Source organism: Perca flavescens, chromosome 22 (assembly GCF_004354835.1).
Source record: "Perca flavescens isolate YP-PL-M2 chromosome 22, PFLA_1.0, whole genome shotgun sequence".
NCBI lineage: Eukaryota > Metazoa > Chordata > Actinopteri > Perciformes > Percidae > Perca > Perca flavescens.
Genome location: NC_041352.1, coordinates 17,268,555 through 17,290,246, shown reverse-complemented (window position 1 = coordinate 17,290,246; position 21,692 = coordinate 17,268,555). Strand labels below are relative to the sequence as shown.

The 21,692-nt window shown below is 40.9% G+C and overlaps 1 protein-coding gene and 1 long non-coding RNA gene across 2 annotated transcripts in view; both read left to right on the top strand.

Moving 5' to 3' along the window:
* lmbr1 (limb development membrane protein 1) overlaps positions 1-2,461 on the top strand; it is a 37,334-nt gene extending 34,873 nt beyond the window's left edge. The window contains 3 exon segments of the mRNA XM_028569819.1: positions 1,424-1,557; positions 1,559-1,586; positions 2,129-2,461. Of these exon segments, the coding sequence (XP_028425620.1) occupies positions 1,424-1,557; positions 1,559-1,586; positions 2,129-2,214 (248 nt within the window). The 3' untranslated portion in view covers positions 2,215-2,461.
* A 14,702-nt stretch (positions 2,462-17,163) lies between these two features.
* On the top strand, positions 17,164-20,808 carry LOC114549491 (uncharacterized). The gene is made up of 3 exons (XR_003691555.1): positions 17,164-17,265; positions 17,353-17,406; positions 20,706-20,808. It is a non-coding gene; the product is annotated as an uncharacterized LOC114549491 (long non-coding RNA).
* Positions 20,809-21,692: the final 884 nt, after the last annotated feature.

The window sequence follows — 21,692 nt, the reverse complement described above, 5'->3', positions numbered from 1 at the left end:
CGCTTTGTCACCAATCCTGTTTGTAATATTTATGGACAGGATATCGAGGCGTAGTCGGGGTGGGGAGGGGTTGCAGTTTGGTGGGCTGGGGATCTCATCGCTGCTCTTTGCAGATGATGTGGTCCTGATGGCATCATCGGCCTGCGACCTTCAGCACTCACTGGATCGGTTCGCAACCGAGTGTGAAGCGGTTGGGATGAGGATCAGCACCTCTAAATCGGAGGCCATGGTTCTCAGCAGGAAACCGATGGAATGCCTTCTCCAGGTAGGGAATGAGTCCTTACCCCAAGTGAAGGAGTTCAAGTACCTTGGGGTTTTGTTCGCGAGTGGGGGACAATGGAGCGGGAGATTGGTCGGAGAATCGGCGCAGCGGGTGCGGTATTGCATTCAATCTATCGCACCGTTGTGACGAAAAGAGAGCTGAGCCAGAAGGCAAAGCTCTCGATCTACCCGGTCAGTTTTCGTTCCTACCCTCACCTATGGTCATGAAGGCTGGGTCATGACCGAAAGAGCGAGATCCAGGGTACAAGCGGCGAAATGGGTTTCCTCAGGAGGGTGGCTGGCGTCTCCCTTAGAGATAGGGTGAGAAGCTCAGTCATCCGTGAGGAGCTCGGAGTAGAGCCGCTGCTCCTTTGCGTCGAAAGGAGCCAGTTGAGGTGGTTCGGGCATCTGGTAAGGATGCCCCTGGGCGCGCCCCTAGGGAGGTGTTCCAGGCACGTCCAGCTGGGAGGAGGCCTCGGGAAGACCCAGGACTAGGTGGAGGGATTATATCTCCAACCTGGCCTGGGAACGCCTCAGGATCCCCAGTCGGAGCTGGTTAATGTTGCTCGGGAAAGGGAAGTTTGGGGTCCCCTGCTGGAGCTGCTCCCCCCGCGACCCGACACCGGATAAGCGGACGAAGATGGATGGATGGATGGATTACATGTCATTTATTATTATTATTTTTTTTTTCCAGGCTGAGATTATACCTGTAACGTACATAACACTTTTTTGTATGTAAGCCCTTCTTTCAAATTGTGTCTTTTTACTTGTTCAAAGGGGTGGACCATTAAAGAGAGACACTTTTCAAAGTTTCGTAACTGCAGACCGAACAGAAATTCCTAAATTGTCCCATTTGCTGCAGCCCTATGGTTTTGCTGGGAAAAAATTAGTTTATGAACACAATCTTGGCCAGGGGGAACTCTGCTGTTTATTTTCTGGGATTTGCAACAATTTGGGAAAACGGGGGAAAACATTTGGTTTCTTGGTTATCATATAGCATGATATATCATATATTAGGACTCAAAACAGAAAGTCAAACTGAAATAGTAATTGTCATAATACAATAGTTAGTCACAGACCCAACCAAGACATTACATTTTCCCAATGAGTGTCAACATGCTTTCTAACCCTGTTAATTGACTTGTTTCTCTGTCCTTCACAGGTATCACCAGATTTGATCTCTTGGGAGACTTTGGGAGATTTAATTGGCTGGGAAACTTTTACATTGTCCTTTCATACAACCTGCTCTTTGCGGTCGTGACAACACTCTGTCTTGTGAGAAAATTCACGTCAGCGGATGCGGGAAGAGCTTCTAAAGGCATTAGGTAAATATATCTATTTATTTTTCATGTGTCCTGAGAGTCTCTAACCTACCTTTTAATATACTACAACAAACTAATTCCAGACTGCACCACATATTCTTTAATTGTCCTGCAATGTTTAACAAACAATCCTTGCCTTTGATAAGCTGGATGTTTTGTAGAATATAAAGCAATCTATTTCATAATACTAGTCAAATTCATAAAAAAAATGTATCCACAAAGGTTTAGTCTGAAATACTGACCGCACCAACGTACTCTGTGGCTTTGGAGGTAGATAGTGTTTATTTCTTTCAGACAGCACTACCTGGAGTGACAAAAATGGAAGAAATTGCAGCAAGATCCAATGTGCTGGGGGACTGACATGTGACAGAGGATGGGGCTAGTCTCAAAGGCTTGTGGTGACAGGCCCTGGATGTTTGATACACATAGGGTTAGAAAATGTCAGACAGAGGCACTGAGGGGGAAAAAAGCACATCAATTCCTCTGTCTAAGTGAAAGTCTGAGGCTTTTAATGAGATTTCTCTGCCTTATCTCCCCCTGCCCAGGTCTGGATAAATTGCAACTGTCAAACAGCCCCACGGACCCTGAATCTGGGAAGCTCTCGGCAAACGGGCATCAGAAAACTCTGTGAAAGGGACGATAGACAGACACACAGACACACACACAGACACTACGACAGTACTGCTGAAAGGTGAAAGGGATTGGAAGGAACTTAATAAACCCAGGCAGTGTCTGACGGATGCTGCAAATGGAGGCTGAGAGCAATTTAGCTTCGTGACATTCCATCCTCTGCGTCTCGGATGGAAGCTGGGACAAAGCCAGGGATGAGACTGAGGAGTGAAATAGACTGGCATCACTGCAGTGACCTTGATGTTGACCTTAACCATGACTGTGACTTTAAACCACCCATCTCTTGCTTCAGGGGCACTCTTCCCCCCAGCATTGCTACCTGTTTTTCTTTTATAACCTCCTCACCACTGCACTAGTCAAAAGCAAGAGGGTAAAGCAGGTGAAACAATGTGTTTTCTAAGTCTTACATCTAGCTAAAAGGCAAAGAGTTATTTTCCATCACCCTGCTCCTCATCTGTATTCAGTATAATAAATAGACCCCCCATTTCCAATAGACTCATTTTTTAATGCCAGTATGTCCACGGTAATTTGTGCCGGTGATACATGGAGCATTTGCAGTTTATGGTCTAATCATGGTCGTTGGTTGTTATGTGAACAGATACAGGCCTGATAAGGTGTCAATTTGTCTTTTTTTTATTATTTGTTTAAGCTCGAAAATGTGAAAATAACATGCTTTTGAGAAGTATGAAAGAAGTCAAAGTTATTCACTCATCACAGCCATTACATAAAACTGCACAGCATCACTACAATTCATATTATATGAATTGGCACTGTCATTACTGACACGCGTCAGATTTTAGCACTCGTGCTGTCATTTGTCTTTTTATTTGGCTTTACTCAAGTGCGCTTTAACTTTATTGATGATGTCATTAGTTTGTATGAAGTAGGGTAAGAACTTTTTTTAGGTGCTCTAGATTAGACTTTAAGAGCTGTCTACTCTTCAAATGTGAAACTATGGGAGTTATATCCACTTCAGTTCCAAAGAGCTTTAGTGCATTTAGAGCTGATCCTATGGTTGTATTTCCTAAAATTGGTTGATATGCACATGGTAAGAAAATGTCATCACATTTTTGCTCATCCCAAAAAAAATTATTTTAAATTAACAGGGCACATACATTTTTTTTTGTCATTTTTGTAAATGTTGTATTTACATGTACATATATTGTTTCATAACTCTTTTGCATTATTTGGATATACATATTGGGCTCTCGTTGAGACCACTGAGGGTCTGATTCACTAAGCAATCTGTATTTTGTTGTACATATTTTTTATCAACACCTAAATCTAATGCAAACCTGTAAGTCTCATACAGAATGCATGAGTGAAAAATGTGCAACTTTGCAGCTGGTAGAAAGACTTGGTGACTCAGGCCCCATTTACATGTTGTCATATTGCTGTAGACTCTTCTGAATTGTTATGTTCTTTGTCTCCAGTACCACCTTAAATGCCTTATCGACAAGCATCTCGTAGGCTTAATGTTAAGGTGGTTTCTTCTTCTGTGTCGTTTATGTACATTGTGTCTAGACAGTTCCACTGTGATCCCTGTACACCACCGAATTTCTGGTCTCAAGCCAGCCGAATATAACGTACACCTTGCTTTTTGCCATGAATGTTGTCACACTAGCTCTTATCTAGTGAGAGGCTCCATTTTGAGACTCGTTCATTGCCCATAAGACTTGAGCATGATAGGGTTGAGTGATCTAATGATGTTTTTTTCATTGCGTAATAGACGTAATTTGTTTTCATGGTGACATAAGAAAAGAAAGTAAGGAAATAGTAATTTATAAATGCATTAAAATGTGTGTTTTTTATTAGGACAGGGAATGTTTTACACCAAAGCTGTTTTCCAGTTCCATCATGGTTGCGCATACATTCACTCAGCTGCAGACTGTGGTAACACGAGCTCTGCATTACTTAGCAGGGAACTGTCACTCCCCTAATAAAACATCAGTCACTACTCGCAGTGGCTTTTGAGGTAAGAACTGAGAGGGCCATTTTCTATTCAAGCAAGCTTTTCTGGTTGCCTTTACAGTACATCTCTGTGTTATGTGGGGGTTTCAAAAGTTGAGGGTTGGCCTGTATAAATGAAGCAGCTTTTTTTCTGTACTGTCTATACAGTATGTCAGTTGGTCGCTGCATGTAATTTTTTGTACATGTTTTGTGAATGTATTTTTTACAATTTCTCAGTTTGTTTAGTTATTTTTGATGTTTGTGTGTTTGCAAATAAAAGTAGAAAAAATGCTTTGTGAACATCTTGTCATTCATCATTGTGACACCCTGGACATCAATACTGACAGATGAGGTAACATGCTGTAACTATTTCCCGGCGACTAAAGGCAGGACACAGTGACTTTCTGGAGTCTCTGTAAGACTGCAGAAGTTACTGGTATCCCCAGATAAAACCAACAATTGTCAATTTACATTCCTTTTTATATACAGATTAAACAAATTAAATACAATGTATTATATCATTAGTGAGCTTCGAGGGCCTGTTTGTTGATTTTTTAACTGTGGAGAGAGCCAAGCTAGCCCACCTTGTGGCTAAGCTATGGTAATCACCTTCCAGCTCCAGCTTCATATAATAGCAGGACAGTATTTCCCAAAAGTTTTGAACTATTCTTATCATTGTTGAGTGGTTACAGCGCGCATGCCATATAACGGCAACGTCTTGGGTTCAATATCGGCCTTAAGACTTTTAATACATGTCATAACCCTCTATCCCCCATTTCTACACTGTCCTTTGTCGAATAACAATAAAAATCTTTAAAATGCCATCTTGCATAAATTTGTACCCTTTTAGATGTTTTTTTTTTGTGGTAGACTGATCTGCACAGGGGACAGGAAGGTCTGCTCTCTATAGAAAAAGGCCTCAAAGGCCTCTAGACAGAGCTGATGGAAGAGGTGGGAACAGGACAGAAGCAGGGTGCGTCTTTGTTGTTGATGGCTGGATGTACCTGCTTCTGTTGGTAGGCTTGGCCTGCACAATGCAGTCAGGCAAATAGGGCAGTCCCAGACATCTCTCTGGATAACCTGTTGGAGTTGAAACAAACAAAATATGTTTGACTACCTTAAGAATATTCACACCTTGTGTTACAGAGGTCTATTTTGGTTCTGTTTTGTTGATTGAGGTTAATAACAGTGATATTCCCGCCACTGCCATGTCATTATGAAGAACTCTGAACCAAATCAGTTGGCAACTGACTGACAGGTTTGATCAGGCGATTTGATAACATGTTTATCAGTGATCCTTATAAAACAAAGCAACACTCTTTGACAGCGCCACCAATGATTAACCAGGGACAGCTTCCTGTATTTTGGGGCCAACATGTCCGACCGTTAAATGTTTCATAACGAGCTGCACTCTGCTTTATAGAGTTTGCACCCGTGAAAAGGTGTAAGGTATGTGTTGAAAGAACATTCACCGTTTGATACTCCATGTCAAGGCTGAGCCACTCCTGCCTTGTGCTCAACCTTTTCACACCAGATAAAGAAAAAAAAAAAAAGACATCTTTGCACACACCCCGCCCCCTCTATGGAAAATGGTACTGGCTGCAATGAAAGCCAACAATGGAGCCTTATGGAACAGCAAATCTTAATGCCTTTTCAATTCCTCCACAGCAGTCAAGGCGATGAAAAGCCTGCCGTGCATCATCAGACTGGCTCATGTTTTTTGTAAACACGGAGGATTATTAGCCTACTCGCTGCCATTCATTTGATAAAGTGAATGATCACCTCTGGAGAGGTGTACTTTTTATACAGCAGCTGTGATGCTTTCGTCCCCATGCAAGCGTTAACATGTCAAGGGAAAGGCAAGGCTGGGAGAAGAAGGATTAGATATTTTTAAGGGGGCCTTGTTTAACGACAGAAGTGGCTTCTGGTTCAGCAGAGTGCGTCTTGTTCCTGACCTGGCTCTGTATTCGATCCCAGTCACTCTCCTGAGGTTCAGAGATGTGCTTTCTCTCCAGCTGCTGAAACACTCGTCGGCTTGATGACAGGGAGCGGTTGATATCACTCAGAAAAGCCTCCGTGTCGGTGTGACAGTATCGGACAAAGCTGTCATTCAACTCCTGCAACTAATTTGAAAAACCATTTTAGTGGCACAAAAGAGGCATGTTTCATTCAGATACACAATAGAGTCGTGTTTTCGGTGAAGGCTAATTGTTTGTGTGTATTGTAATGGCTGAGGCACGCTGACAGGGTGCAGTTGTTAAACAGCCAGATCAATACAGTCACGTCTCCCACTAACATGGAGAATTAATGGAAACCAATAAAAAAAAAAAAAAAAAAAAAACAGTGCTGGGAAATTGAAACACACATATCTGACAACTTTACTGTTCTACAAATTACACATGCACATGTCCTCTCCTGTGTCTTGTAGACAGTGTTTGAGCAGAAACTAAAACTAACAAATTACTTAACATTCCAAATTCAGTGTCGTGGAATTACTAATTACTTACAAAATAACTTTTATAATAATTCTAATAACTTTACATACAATTAATACCACATTTCTGAACCATTGGTCACGGTCATTGATCACTTGGTCAGTGGGCAGGTGTTTCTCAATGTATACTAATGCCAGAGTATACATTACACATTGTTTATATTTTATAGATTTATTCCAGTATTTTAAGACATAGGATAATAAAGTGACTACTTTAAGAGCAATAAATACAATATTCAGTATTGGTTTACACCATAAAGTTATTCATGGCAGAGGCTTTGAAACAACATTTAGATATTCAAACAGTTAACTAAATGAATAATAAATAATAATAAAAACAAAAATCCAAATACCTTAGACATTTAAAGACATATGTTTGGTGTCTGGTCATAATTTCCTGAGGGGGATGGTAGTGGGGACTTGGGCTCAGTTTTGCTAAGATGTGTGTTTTAAATAAAGTATCTATTTATTAAAACGCCCGTCACCTCTTTTTTTTCTCAAATTGACCAAATTTAAAGACTTCTTTTCATTATCTGTCCTCTAGAACTAATCTGTCTTCTCCCATTTATAGCAGCTGTTGCTAGGCAACAATTAATGTCTGCATTTGCATGTTTAAATCCAAAATATATTCAATAGTCAATGAATAGGCTATTTACAAGTTCCAACAGCACTAAGCAATTGACCAATTAACATAAATGTCTACATATAACGTGAAGCAACATCTTCACAATTAAATGACAAACCAAACCATTACCATGACAACTGAGCAAACTGCATCCACTGATGGAAGACCATGTGATGTGGTGGCTCTGGAGAAACCAACCAAGTAAAGGGATCCCTTGTGAACACATTCACTGGTTCAATGACTGTATGTGATTAATGTTACATAGAACTATATATTAATGTGGGGGGTTGCAACTGATGGATCAATCTGCTTCAAAGATTCCATTGATCAATTGATTTGTTCGGGTCTACAAAATGTCAGAAAATAGCGACAAACATCAGATGCAGCTCTACATTAATGTGTTGCACTACATCTAGGGAAAAGTAATGTAATTATTGCACCATGTTGTGGCAGAGTAGCATTAGCCTCAGCACCTGCTTTACATGCACTGTCTGTGAAACTCCAACACACACACACACACACACACACACACACACACACACACACACACACACACACACACACACACACACACACACACACACACACACACACACACACACACACACACACACACACACACACACACACACACACACACACACACACACACACACACACACACTCACCATCTACCCCAGCCAGAATGCTTTAAGCCAGGCTTTTATCACTAATTAAACAACTGTTGACCATTCGAACGGAGGGTTTTATGAGCCTGGCTGACTTGACAGTTACGGCAAACAGCAGCCTCTGGTGAACTTTTGCCTTGCCTCACAGGAGATGGACGGAGAGGACACAGAGGGGGAAGAGGAGGTGGAGCGAGCGCAAAGGCATTATCTCACGGCAATCCATCTAGATGTTGGTAGTGTCCCCCTAATGTTGACTCAGGTCGGACTCAAGTGAGTAAAAATTGAAAGCTGGGCTTCAGGATCAGCTGATAAGATTTCTGAAATTGACCTGATATGGGAGTTTTTTTTTTCCATGAACACCTGTGGCTTTGCAGTACAAAGATGCTTTATGGCCTCCCTGCTATCAGCCAAGGAAAACTGAAAGAATAGGTTTCTCCGCCTCACACAGGTTCCAGCCCAGCACTAACACGCCTGTTTCAGCCATAGTCAGCTACAAGTCTTCCCTTGAAAAATCAAGTCAATCAGACCTGGCCAGCGCCTGTGTTGCACAGCTCACAGTTCTTGAAGATCATCCCCAGTGTGACAAAAAAAGATATGAGACAATCCTCATGACCACCCACAACCACTGAATCACACAACATGAATGTAAAGTGGCTAACAACGCTCTGCGACTCCATCCTAAGTACGCGGACCCGACATGGCCTATCGTGTTAGAACAGAGTTAATCAGCAAGTTTTCATAGTCATGTTAAAGCATGGTCTAGATGAAAATATCTTTTTGTTTTTTCCTTTACAGGCTAAGAACTATAAAAGGACCAAAAAGTCACCCATGAAAAATAGCCCCTTATTCCAAAATCATTTGTGGTGCCACAAATCAAATACTGTATTCCCATCCCAGACAATTGATGAGCCTGAAGAGAGTAGTCTTCTTCTTTTTTTATTCAGATGTCAAATATCCTCTCTAGTAATGCGTTCCCAGGACTTTCTCTTTATTGTCCATTTTTTGTCTCTTTGTCCTTTTTCATCTTCTACAGCTGACCACTGAGAGCAAGTGCATCCATACAGCTGTCAGCCACCCAAATCAGACCAGTCCAGAGCTCGCCCACTCACCAAGGTTGGAGAGGTAAATTAAATCTCATGTACAACTTAGTGAAGTTATTTGTGGAAAAATGTTAAATCTACCAACCTATTTCAATGTGTGTGTGTGTGTGTGTATGTGTGTGCAGTCGCCTGAGTAGAACATGCTTTTATGTGGACAATGTTGAGTAGAACATGCTTTATGTGGACAATGAAATGGAAGGACATTGTCTAAACATGCTTTTTCAAGCTTCAGTCAGTATAATATCTTAGTGTATGTGTATCAAATGGTGAACCCCACCCAAATATGACTTGGGAGGACCATAAAGTTTAGAGGGTCCTGTCACCAGAGGCATCGCTTTGGTTTTAAGAACACTTGGACTGCTCTGCATTTGATCTGTATGTTGGTTTAACGTGAATGGTAAGTTGTTTGGTTACAGGTAATGGATAGGCACCCTATTAGTTATACTGGGCTACAACAAGTCAGCTCCCTGGCACTGAGGTAACCACAAATTCCCATCTAATTTAAAAAATATGAAAGTTATATCTTCATATAGGATGACATGTAAATATATGAAATATAACTAAGATACGCTTATAAATAAATAATAAAATGCAATAAAATAGTAATAACATGTACGAGTCTGATGGCTGATGGTACAAAAGAGCCCCTAAGTGCTTTTTGAGGCATGCGGCTCACTGAGCCTGTGGCTACACATGCTCCTGAACTGCCTCAGTTCTACACACAGGAAGAGAGGGGTAGTCCTTTATAGTTTTCAGCGTCCCCTCTCATCCGCTGTCTGTCACTGCCTCCACACTGTCCAAATCCATCCTTCCCACAGAGCTGGCATTCTCACCAGCTTGCCCAGTTTGATAGCACCACCAGTCCCGATACCACCTACCCACCAGCACACCATAGCAAAGATGATACTGACCATTACAGACTGGTAGAACAAAAACAATGAAGTCCTCAAATGCTGTGTTCATCAGATTATAGTTTTCATAGTCCACGGTCTAAAATATCTTGGTTTTTTTTTTCCTTTTTACAGGCCCTTGATGTCGAATGGCTCCAAAGATTTGTGGTGCCACAAACCTATCCTCAATTGATGAGCCTGAAGAGGTAGGTCTTCTTCTTTTTTTTATTCAGATGTCAAATATCCTCTCTAGTAGCACGCTCCCAGGACTTTCTTTATTGTCCTTTTGTCTCTTTGTTTCATCTTCTACAGCTGACCACTGAGAGCAAGTGCATCCATACAGCTGTCAGCCACCCAAATCAGACCAGTCCAGAGCTCGCCCCACTCACCAAGGTTGGAGAGGTAAATTAAATCTCATGTACAACTTAGTGAAGTTATTTGTGGCAAAATGTTAAATCTACCAACCTATTTCAATGTGTGTGTGTATGTGTGTGTGTGTGCAGTCGCCTGAGTAGAACATGCTTTATGTGGACAATGTTGAGTAGAACATGCTTTATGTGGACAATGAAATGGAAGGACATTGTCTAAACATGCTTGTTCAAGCTTCAGTCAGTATAATATCTTAGTGTATGTGTATCAAACGGTGAACCCCACCCAAATATGACTTGGGAGGACCATAAAGTTTAGAGGGTCCTGTCACTAGAGGCATCGCTTTGGTTTTAAGAACACTTGGACTGCCTGCATTTGATCTGTATGTTGGTTTAACGTGAATGATACGGTGTTTAGGTACATCTAGTGGATGGCCACCCACTCAACAGCACTGACGAAAATTCATGAGAAAAAGTAATTTAAAAGAATCATAGCAAATCTAAGAACTATAAAAGGACTAAAAAGTCACTCCATGTAAAGCTTACAGCCCCTTATTCTAGAAGTACGATCATTCTAGCAAGTGGGCTGGCAATTGATAAAAAACGAAGAAATCAAATACTGTATTCAGCAGAGTATAGTTTTCATAGTCTACAGACTGTAGTCATGTGGCCTGTTCAGTGGCTAGAGAACTGTTTCAGAGACTACATGTTTTCCACAAAACACTCAGCAATACAGCCATGATATCTTTTCACAGAATACTACACAGGGAACATATTGTCTTCAAGATATTTATGATAATATATATATATATTTTTTTTTTCCTTTTTACAGGCCCTTGATGACGAAATGGCTCCAAAGATTTGTGGTGCCACAAATCCCCCATCCACAATTGATGAGCCTGAAGAGGTATGTCTTTTTTTTTTTTATTCAGATGTCAAATATCCTCTCTAGTAGTACGTTCCCAGGACTTTCTCTTTATTGTCCTTTTGTCTCTTTGTTTCATCTTCTACAGCTGACCACTGAGAGCAAGTGCATCCATACAGCTGTCAGCCACCCAAATCAGACCAGTCCAGAGCTCGGCCCACTCGCCAAGGTTGGAGAGGTAAATTAAATCTCATGTACAACTTAGTGAAGTTATTTGTAGCAAAATGTTAAATCTACCAACCTATTTCAATGTGTGTGTGTGTGTGCAGTCGCCTGAGTAGAACATGCTTTATGTGGACAATGTTGAGTAGAACATGCTTTATGTGGACAATGAAATGGAAGGACATTGTCTAAACATGCTTGTTCAAGCTTCAGTCAGTATAATATCTTAGTGTATGTGTATCAAATGGTGAACCCCACCCAAATATGACTTGGGAGGACCATAAAGTTTAGAGGGTCCTGTCACCAGAGGCATCACTTTGGTTTTTAAGAACACTTGGACTGCCTGCATTTGATCTGTATGTTGGTTTAACGTGAATGGTAAGTTGTTTGGTTACAGGTAATGGATAGGCACCCTATTAGTTATACTGGGCTACAACAAGTCAGCTCCTGGCACTGAGGCTAACCACAAATTCCCCATCTACAATTTAAAAATATGAAGAAGTTATATCTTCATATAGGATATGCTATAAATAAGCTGCGTATAACTAAGATACGCTATAAATAACAATAAAATACAATGCAATAAAATAGTAATAACATGTATGAGTCTGATGGCTGATGGTACAAAAGAGCCCCCTAAGTGCTTTGAGGCATGCGGCTCACTGAGCCTGTGGCTACACATGCTCCTGAACTGCCTCAGTTCTACACACAGGAAGAGAGGGGTAGTCCTTTATAGTTTTCAGCGTCCCTCTCATCCGCTGTCTGTCACTGCCTCCACACTGTCCAAATCCATCCTTCCCACAGAGCTGGCATTCTCACCAGCTTGCCCAGTTTGATAGCACCACCAGTCCCGATACCACCTACCCAGCACACCATAGCAAAGATGATACTGACCATTACAGACTGGTAGAACAAAAACAATGAAGTCATCAAATGCTGTGTTCATCAGATTATAGTTTTCATAGTCCACGGTCTAAAATATCTTTTGTTTTTTTCCTTTTTACAGGCCCTTGATGACGAAATGGCTCCAAAGATTTGTGGTGCCACAAATCCCCCATCCTCAATTGATGAGCCTGAAGAGGTAGGTCTTCTTCTTTTTTTTTTATTCAGATGTCAAATATCCTCTCTAGTAGTACGTTCCCAGGACTTTCTCTTTATTGTCCTTTTGTCTCTTTGTTTCATCTTCTACAGCTGACCACTGAGAGCAAGTGCATCCATACAGCTGTCAGCCACCCAAATCAGACCAGTCCAGAGCTCGGCCCACTCACCAAGGTTGGAGAGGTAAATTAAATCTCATGTACAACTTAGTGAAGTTATTTGTGGCAAAATGTTAAATCTACCAACCTATTTCAATGTGTGTGTGTGTGTGTGTATGTGTGTGCAGTCGCCTGAGTAGAACATGCTTTATGTGGACAATGTTGAGTAGAACATGCTTTATGTGGACAATGAAATGGAAGGACATTGTCTAAACATGCTTTTTCAAGCTTCAGTCAGTATAATATCTTAGTGTATGTGTATCAAACGGTGAACCCCACCCAAATATGACTTGGGAGGACCATAAAGTTTAGAGGGTCCTGTCACCAGAGGCATCGCTTTGGTTTTTAAGAACACTTGGACTGCCTGCATTTGATCTGTATGTTGGTTTAATGTGAATGGTAAGTTGTTTGGTTACAGGTAATGGATAGGCACCCTATTAGTTATGTATGTATGTATGTATGTATGTATGTATGTATGTATGTATGTATGTATGTATGTATGTATTTATGAAGTAAATTAAATATCACATTGGTATTGGATTTAAAGTTATTAGGTATTGACATGTAAATATGAAATGTCTTTCTGTCCAAACTATGTGGCATAAATAAATACTACAATTACTTTTTTCGCCAACAGTGTCAAAAACACCGCCTGGTGTGCGCAACAGTATCCTCCTTGGACAAGTGTGTTAATTGTGTGGGACCCGTATCTTCCTTCAAGTGGCTTGGCTATCGATGCACAGGTTAGATATTTAGTGAATTAGTATAGAGTAGGGCTGCACAATTAATCAAATTTTAATCACGATCACGATTTTTGCTTCCCACGATCAAATTTGCGTGATTGTGTTATATTTAAAATGTGTCATTCCGTTCATAGAACAGTTTTAGCAAAGCCAATCTAGCGCTCCATCAACGACTGGCTGATCACGTGTCTGTGTGAGCCAATCAGAGTTTTTCCTGCACCGCTCAGCTCAATTTTTAGATGTAGACAGTCACAGAGGACAGAGTTATGTGCGGAAAATTCCACAACAGGTAGCAATCGGGCATCATAAGTCTGTCACGATGTTTACCAGTTTACCAGTAAATGCAACATTTTGTCCCATCTGTTTTTTTTTTTTTTTCATACAACAGCAAGGACCATAGTGCTAGTTTGTTTCTTTTAGCTCACAGCTTTAGCGGCAGACTGTTGGCAGTCCCGCTGTTGGAATCCTACAGTGAAATACATTCACACTACACCGTTAGCTGTCAGCATTTTAGCCGTGTTTAATCCAGTTACTACTGTGGCTAACAGTAGGCTAACGTTACCTGCCATGTAATGTGTTATTAGTGTTTACTAGCATGACATGCAGCAATATTTATTAACGGGTTTCCGGAGCATCAGAGCCCAAAGCAGACATGTAAAAAATTGTAGAAAATTGCGTTGCCTGTATCTTTCACGGCAAACGTGCATGTGTGGAAAGCGGTTGCACAACAGCTGAAATGGCATACTCCTTCACAGTATCCTTCAATAAAGGAGGAATGTAGCACAATATGGATGTAAAAGCGGTTATAATTAGCCTATGTGACAATAAAATTTGTTTTGGTTAAAACAAATAATCGTGATAATTAATCGTGATCTCAATATTGATCAAAATAATCGTGATTATCGTTTTGGCCATAATCGTGCAGCCCTAGTATAGAGTGTACATGTGTTGTGCTCTAACCACTTAAATAGACCTACAGTGTTAACATTATTTTACTCAAAATGTGTTACAGTTTGTTCAGGGTCTGGCATAAATCCTGCCTCAAGCAAATTACAGGAGATTACTTGCACAGCACAGCACAGGTGAGTATCTACTGAGTGAGTGTTGAACTTGAACTGTCTATAACATTCAATCACCCTGTAAAATAATATGCTTTCTCACCAATTCAGGCACAGCAGTCTTCTGAGGCTTCTGAGGATGAACGGATGTCAGATCAGGACAAAATTCCACATCCACAATTGGACGAAATATCATCTGATGATGCTGAGGACATGTCTGACAAGGAATACATACCTGACTCTGAGGATGATGAATATGATTCAGATGCCAGCATACACTTAATGTCAAGTAAGGCAAGAGCTGCACATATTCAAGTAAAAACGGTAATACCTGATGTTGGAACATCTTATGGGTCAGACATAGGCACCCCAGTTGTGCCCAGTACATCACAATGTTGGCCACCCCTTAAAAATAAGATGATTCCCAATGCTGCTGACACATCTAATTCAGCGAATTCATCAAAGGAAAAGCCAGAGGAAGAAACTGTGACTCATGAACAAGAATTACCACATCTGATTATGAGTAAAAGAATTACTGTTATGTTTGTGGTAAGCCACAAAGCAAAATTTCCGCCACTTGAAAACACACAAGACACATGCTGAAATTGTCCATGCATTTTCCCTTCCTGAGGACTCAAAAGAGCGCAAGATATTATTAGAAAAAATGAGGAATAAGGGAAATTTTAAACATAACACTGCAGTTTTGCAAGATGGAACAGGATCACTGAAAGTGAAGAGAAAGCCAAAAGCTAAAACACTGGCAGGAAAGTTTATTCACTGTATGTATTGTCAAGGGATGTACATACGTAAGGAGCTTTGGAGACATGTCCGCAGATGCCCCTTTAAGCCAGAAAACGAAGATTTGGATGACCAACCTGGGAGAACCAAAGTACTGGGCTTGGCTGTAGCTCTGGAGTCTACATTCTGTCAGCAGATCTCAAGTGGAGTGTGGAAGCTCCTTAGTGTCATGAAACAAGATGAGGTGGCCTCAGTTGTGCGAAATGACCTCTCTATCATTCAGTTTGCCCAGTCACTCTACAACAAACATGGACAAGACCCTACAAAATATGAATACATTCGACAGAAGCTCCGTGAAGTGGGGCGTTTGTTGTTATGCCTGCGTGCAGAATTCTCAGTACATAACCTAGAGGAGGCTGTTAAACCTGCTAACTTCCAGAGAGTTGTGCAAGCAGTAAAGAAAGTTTCAGGTTTTGATGAAGAAAAACACTTGTACCAGAAACCAAGCCTTGCGTTGAAACTGGGGCATACACTGCAGAAAATTGCTGACATTATTCATTGTAGGGCACTCATGGCAGAAGATGAAGAGTTGATCAGGTACACTGACACATTCAAGAAGTTGTACACCTCCAGGTGGTCTGAGTTGGTGTCTCACAGTGCCCTGAACACACTGAGCGATGCAAAATACAACAAACCATCAACATTGCCCTTCACTGAAGATGTTCAGATCCTTCATCAGTACCTTGAGAAATCTGCAGAAAGTGCCTTCTGCAGCTTGAAGGAAGAGGCCACCACTCAGAACTATGCTCAACTTGCAAAACTCACACTTGCACAAATCATTGTGTTCAATCGAAGACGTGCTGGGGAAGTTTCAAAAATGCGCCTCAAAAGTTTTCATGAAAGGGACAACACAAAGCTCCATGAAGATGTTGCCATGGGGTTGTCTAAGACTGAACAGAAGCTCTGCAACTATTTCAGCCGAATTGAAATCCTGGGGAAAAGGGGCAGAAAGGTTGCAGTTCTGCTCACACCAAGGGTGGTGGATGCTTTGTCACTACTTGCCAGTAGAAGAACTGAATGTGGCGTTTGTGCCACAAATGTCTTCCTGTTTGCAAGACCAACGTCAATGAGCCACTACAGAGGACAGGACTGTTTGCGTGTTCATGCAAACCAGTGTGGAGCAAAGCACCGGAGTACCTCAGGTCAACACAACTCAGGAAACATGTTGCCACACTCTCACAAGTCCTTAATTTAAAAAACAATGAACTTGATCAGGTTGCAGATTTCCTGGGTCACGACATCCGTGTTCACCGCGACTTCTACAGATTACCAGTTCCCACAACACAACTGGCTAAGATTTCCAAACTGCTTTTGTCAATGGAGAAAGGACACCTTTCCAGCATGCAGGGGAAGTCACTGGATGATATTGAAATTGAAGGTTTGTATAGAAATTAGCCCTTGTAGATATTATCTGAGTGTTTGTTTTTCCTTGATATGTTAATTTATAAACCTCTAGACTTGGCGTAGTCAACATCCTTTTCAAGAAAAAAAAATCACCTTTCATGTCCAAATATGAGTTGAGGACTACTATTCAGAAATATAAGCATAAAAATACAGTATGGCTGGACAGTAATTCAAACTTATGTTTGTGGAGGTGCAGTCGAATTACGTTAAATATTAACATAATATCATATTGTGTAATCATTTGTACATGGATTGTTCTATCTTATGTGCTCATGGACCACATTAAACATAAACACAGGTATAATAGCTCAAAACTACTCAAGTAAAAATAGTTACTTTGCAAAAAGTGGCAAGTACAAAACCACAGGCCTACTATCTTTTCCCTAGGTCTTTTTATTTGATGTGGCTATTTCAACCACGTATGTCCAGCTATTTATGTGAGTTTTACTAATGCCATTTTCCAGATGAGATTGCGTTAAGTGACGCTGAAGATAGTGGGGGCGATTCTGATAACGGCAACACAGAAGTCACAGCATCAGAGTTTGGAACTGTGGAGCCTGTGGATTTTGACTCTACAACCACAGAGCAAGACCATGACATTGGAGGCTTTGGTATGTTAACTCACTTCACAGTCACTGCTGATAAAATGTATTTTTCCTGGGACAAAGGTAACTTTTGTGAAATTTTGTGTTCAACAGGATCAGTGTCCTTTGTGTCGTCCACAGTAAATGAGAGTGTACCTCCCTCTGAAGGTAAGATTCAGATTCAAGAGGTTTATTGTCACAACACAGTGGTTTATACCATACAATTCTTACTTTACCCAACTCCCTTAACAGAACAGTTCAATAATAAGACAAATGCACAACACAAATAGAATAAAATATAAAATTTAAATATAACTTCCAGTGTACAATAAACCTAAGTTGGAATTAAAAAAAAAAAAGAAACCTGAGTTGAATAAGGTGCTCTGTGCCACACAGTTACAATTAAGGTGCCGATAGTCATTCAGACAAGTCACAGTGTCCTTTGTGGACGGGCACGATGGTGGTGGACTTGAAGCTGGTGGGGACCGAGTGGTGACACAGTGACACAGAGTGGTGTGTCCAGTATGCCCTTGTTGGCCATAGTCCCTCCCTTTCAGCTGGTGTTGAGGGCTTCGAAGTGAGCGGTTTGTTTTCTGTTTGCAGTTTGTGATGTGTTGCAGACCTTGCCACATGCTCCGGGATCAGCAGTGGTGTAATATCCCTCCAGCTTCAGTCTGTATTGTCTATTGGCCTGTTTGATTGATCTCGCAGGTCATATCTGGCCTTTTTCTAGTCCTCCGTGTCACCCGAGACACATGCAGCAGAGCGCGCACATAGCATGGACCACACTTCAGTTAATCCAGGGTTTGTCGTTGGGGTAGGTCTTGCAACGTTTAGTGGGGATAATTTTCTGCAAATGTAGCCAGTTACAGCTGCAGCATATTCCTTTAGGTCCACAGTACAGTCCCCTCTCAGAGCAGGAGTTTTAAACCCACCACGGTCTGTACTGTTAAAGCAGTCCTGAAGCACTAGTTCAGATCCTTCATTCGTTTGAGGAGTTGCCTGTAGGCTGGCTAGAGGAACACTGAGATGTGGACTGATAGTCCAAAGTGCAGGTGAGGCACAGCCTTGTAGGCGTTCTTCACGTTGCTGTACACTTGGTCAAGAGTATTCTACTCCCTCAAAGGAAAGCTCATCTGTTGATGGTACTTTGGTAGGACGCTCCCTGAGGTTGTAGTAGTTAAAATCACCAGCCACGATGAAGGACAGCATCTGGGTGTGCAGTCTCCAGCTTGCTGATGAGGTCCTGTAGCATCCCCATCGAGCAGAGGCTGGCGCTGAACTCGCTTGGGAGATAAAGATAAAGAGAAGGGCCTGCACTTTAGCATTAAAAGTTCAATGTCCGATGAACCGTGCTTTTCAACAATCTGAACATTCCCACACCATCAGTTGTTAATGTACACATGCCGCCTCCCTGGTATTCTTGAGTTTGGCGTGCTGTCAGAGAGCCAGATCTCAGTGAGAATAAGAGCACAACATTCCCTTATCTCACGCTGAGTTGTAGTCCTAGTTCTCAGCTTATTTGTCAAGAGAACGGACATTAGCTAGTATGGTCCTGTAGCTCAGCCTAGCATGTAGCCCACCTCTCTTGCCTCGTCCCGTTGTGGGCGCACCGGTGTTGCTGTGTCCTGCCGGCTGGAGTTGGCTTGGTTCAGGCGTGGGAGAAAGTTAAAGTTCAAGAGGCAGTGTTGTAAGCTTGTGTTGAACATTGCCAATGTCCAGAAGTTCTTCCCTGCTGTATCTTACTGTCACACACAAGCTGTGTGTGTAAGATGCCACAATAACAAAATAAACAAAGTTACATCAGTGTCAGGAGAGCGAAGGCATGGGCACCATGGTGAATTGTGAAGCACCTTAATGTGCTTTGAATAAGATACATCCTTTTTAGGCCAGGTATGAAAGGAAGAAAGACCTAAATAAAAAGTCATACCATTTTAAAAAGAATAAAATTAAGTATAATTTATAATTAAATAATAATAAAAATAATAACTATTACATAAATTACTTTGCAGTGTATTCTACACATGCCACAAAACTGCACCATCCACAGTTGGATTCCATCTAAGGCCGGTTACACACTGGACGCGTCACGCGGCGTGTCAGCGCAGCGTGGCGTGTCCGTTTATATTTCAGCTCCCATGGTAACAGGTTAGAGCTTACACACTGCCTGCGTGAGCAGCGCGTCTCAGGCGCGGCTCGAGCGCGTCTGAGATGTGTGCATGCTAGAAATAGAACCAACGCCTATTTTTCGCGCGACACGCGGCGTGTTGGAAGCGTTTCCAGGCAAAATAGAATAGGAAAAGATGTTTATATGTCATTTAGACACAAATCCATATTAACAAATGACATGTTGATGTTTGAAAGCCTCTAGGTTTTGATATAAATGCAGATAGGCCTAGGCCTATATGAATGTAAAATGTTTTTAATCAATTTTCTAGTATTGCACCTGTCAATACTAAGCGAAATATTCTGTAGCCTATTTTGCCTTCAATATTGCCGACGTTGTCTTTGCTTTAATCAAATCAGTATCAATATTTATGTTTAACATGGTATTTCATTTTATCAATGGGGTCAGACACCTTCCTGGTGGGGAAAGACAGACAAAATCCACGCAGCTGACATGCAACAGAAACGCCCGCTCACGCCACGCCTGCAGTGTGTAACCGCCTAAGGATATTTATGCACATCTCTGTGATGTTTCCTGTCTGAAGTTTTCAACTATCAAAATGCAAGAGTAATCTTAAAGAAAGGGATATAAATAAATAGCCCTAAATTTAATTGTACTGCATTTGTACAAAACATCTTGTCTGCAAGGGAGCAAATACACTTAATTTATAATCAGAAAATGTATAGTGAATTTGAGATAAAAGTAAAGTTACCTCCTTCTCTTCATATGTTCTCTTGATGCCCATGAGTATGTTCTATTAATTCTCTTTTTGGCAAATTGGTTAAAAGACTCAAAATTAATGAGTCACAAAATCTGGAAGACTAAGAGGTTAAAAGTAGTATTAGGCTGATTGTTACGTACTTTATGTGTTAGGTTTCAATATCAAGACTAAACTTTCAGACCAAGTTCCTACACTATTTAGCTAACCCTATGAAATCAGATTTATACTGAGAATCAGACCTTAAACCCCTAGTCTTTGTTTCATTTAAAAATACGGTGTGTTGTACAATGCCAAAATAACTTAAGACATGTTACTAATTGTAGTATTACTAACTGTACTTAAATTAATTCATATATCAAAAGGTTTAGCCACTTAAACCGATGAACAGCAAAGACATTCTAAAAAATGTTTTAATGCTGATGACTTTAATACACGCCATATTGTCCACACTCTAATGTGGGCTAGTAAAGTTGGTGAAATCACATCAAGTGAGCAGTTAACTGATATCCAAAGTGAATTATTAAGAAAAAAACACATTTTGTTTGTGATATATCTTTTTCTTGTTTGCCTATGTTCCAGGGAATTATGCTGATAAAGAACATGGATCCAGAAGAGTGGCAAAGAAAGTGTGGTCTAAGGCTGAGGTCGCTGCAGTAATGCGACACTTCAAAGATCATATAAGCAGGGGAAACTGGCCACCAAAACTGAATGCAGTCACTGCAAACTGGTGGAAGATCCCGTGTTGGCACAAAGAACAGTGCAAAATATAAGGGACTTTGTTAGAAATAGAGGAATAACTGCAAAGAGGCAGTCACAAAAAGAAAAGATTTAAAAACACTGACAGTTGTGGTAGTGTTTTTCTGTATGTGTTAATGTTTTAAAAAGTGTGGCTCTTGTGTTACAAGTTATCAGCCTGTTATAGGTTGTAATAATGCCATTTTAAAGGTTCAGTACAAAAATATAAGGTTGAATTATACAAAGAGGCCATCATAACAACAAACTGTAAACCAGCACTTATTTTATTTATTTTTACATCTTATTAATTTATTTTTGTTATGATCAACCATGGGTCTTTTGAAGTTGGGTAAGAATGAGATTTGAGCAAAAAGCTAAAATCAGTTATTGTCATGACACTTGTGTTGTGTGACAATCTATTGTTAAGCTGTTACAGGCTCCTATCTGGCTGTTAGTCAGTGTCACCAATTAACAATGGTGATATTTGAGTTGTACAATAAAATAATAATTAAGTCCCATTAACGCTTGGTGGTGTCAGGTTAATGTGTATTTATGTTAATGAGGCCAAGTTATTTAAGTGACGTCATTGTCCCTTTAAAGTCCCAATAATGTTTGTTTGGACCTTATAAATCACATATTTTTCAAAAGGAGAACTGTCTCTATAAACCACAATAGTTTTAAGGTGGTGTGTATCACGCTCTGAAGGGTGTATCTGAAGTCTAAAGTGACCTGAATTTTTTTTTTCAATTTTTTGAGTGTTTTAATCTAACTCCCATAGCTCTAGGACCTCAGGAAAGGGTAGTCCATCTAAACCACCACCGGGCCTGTTTG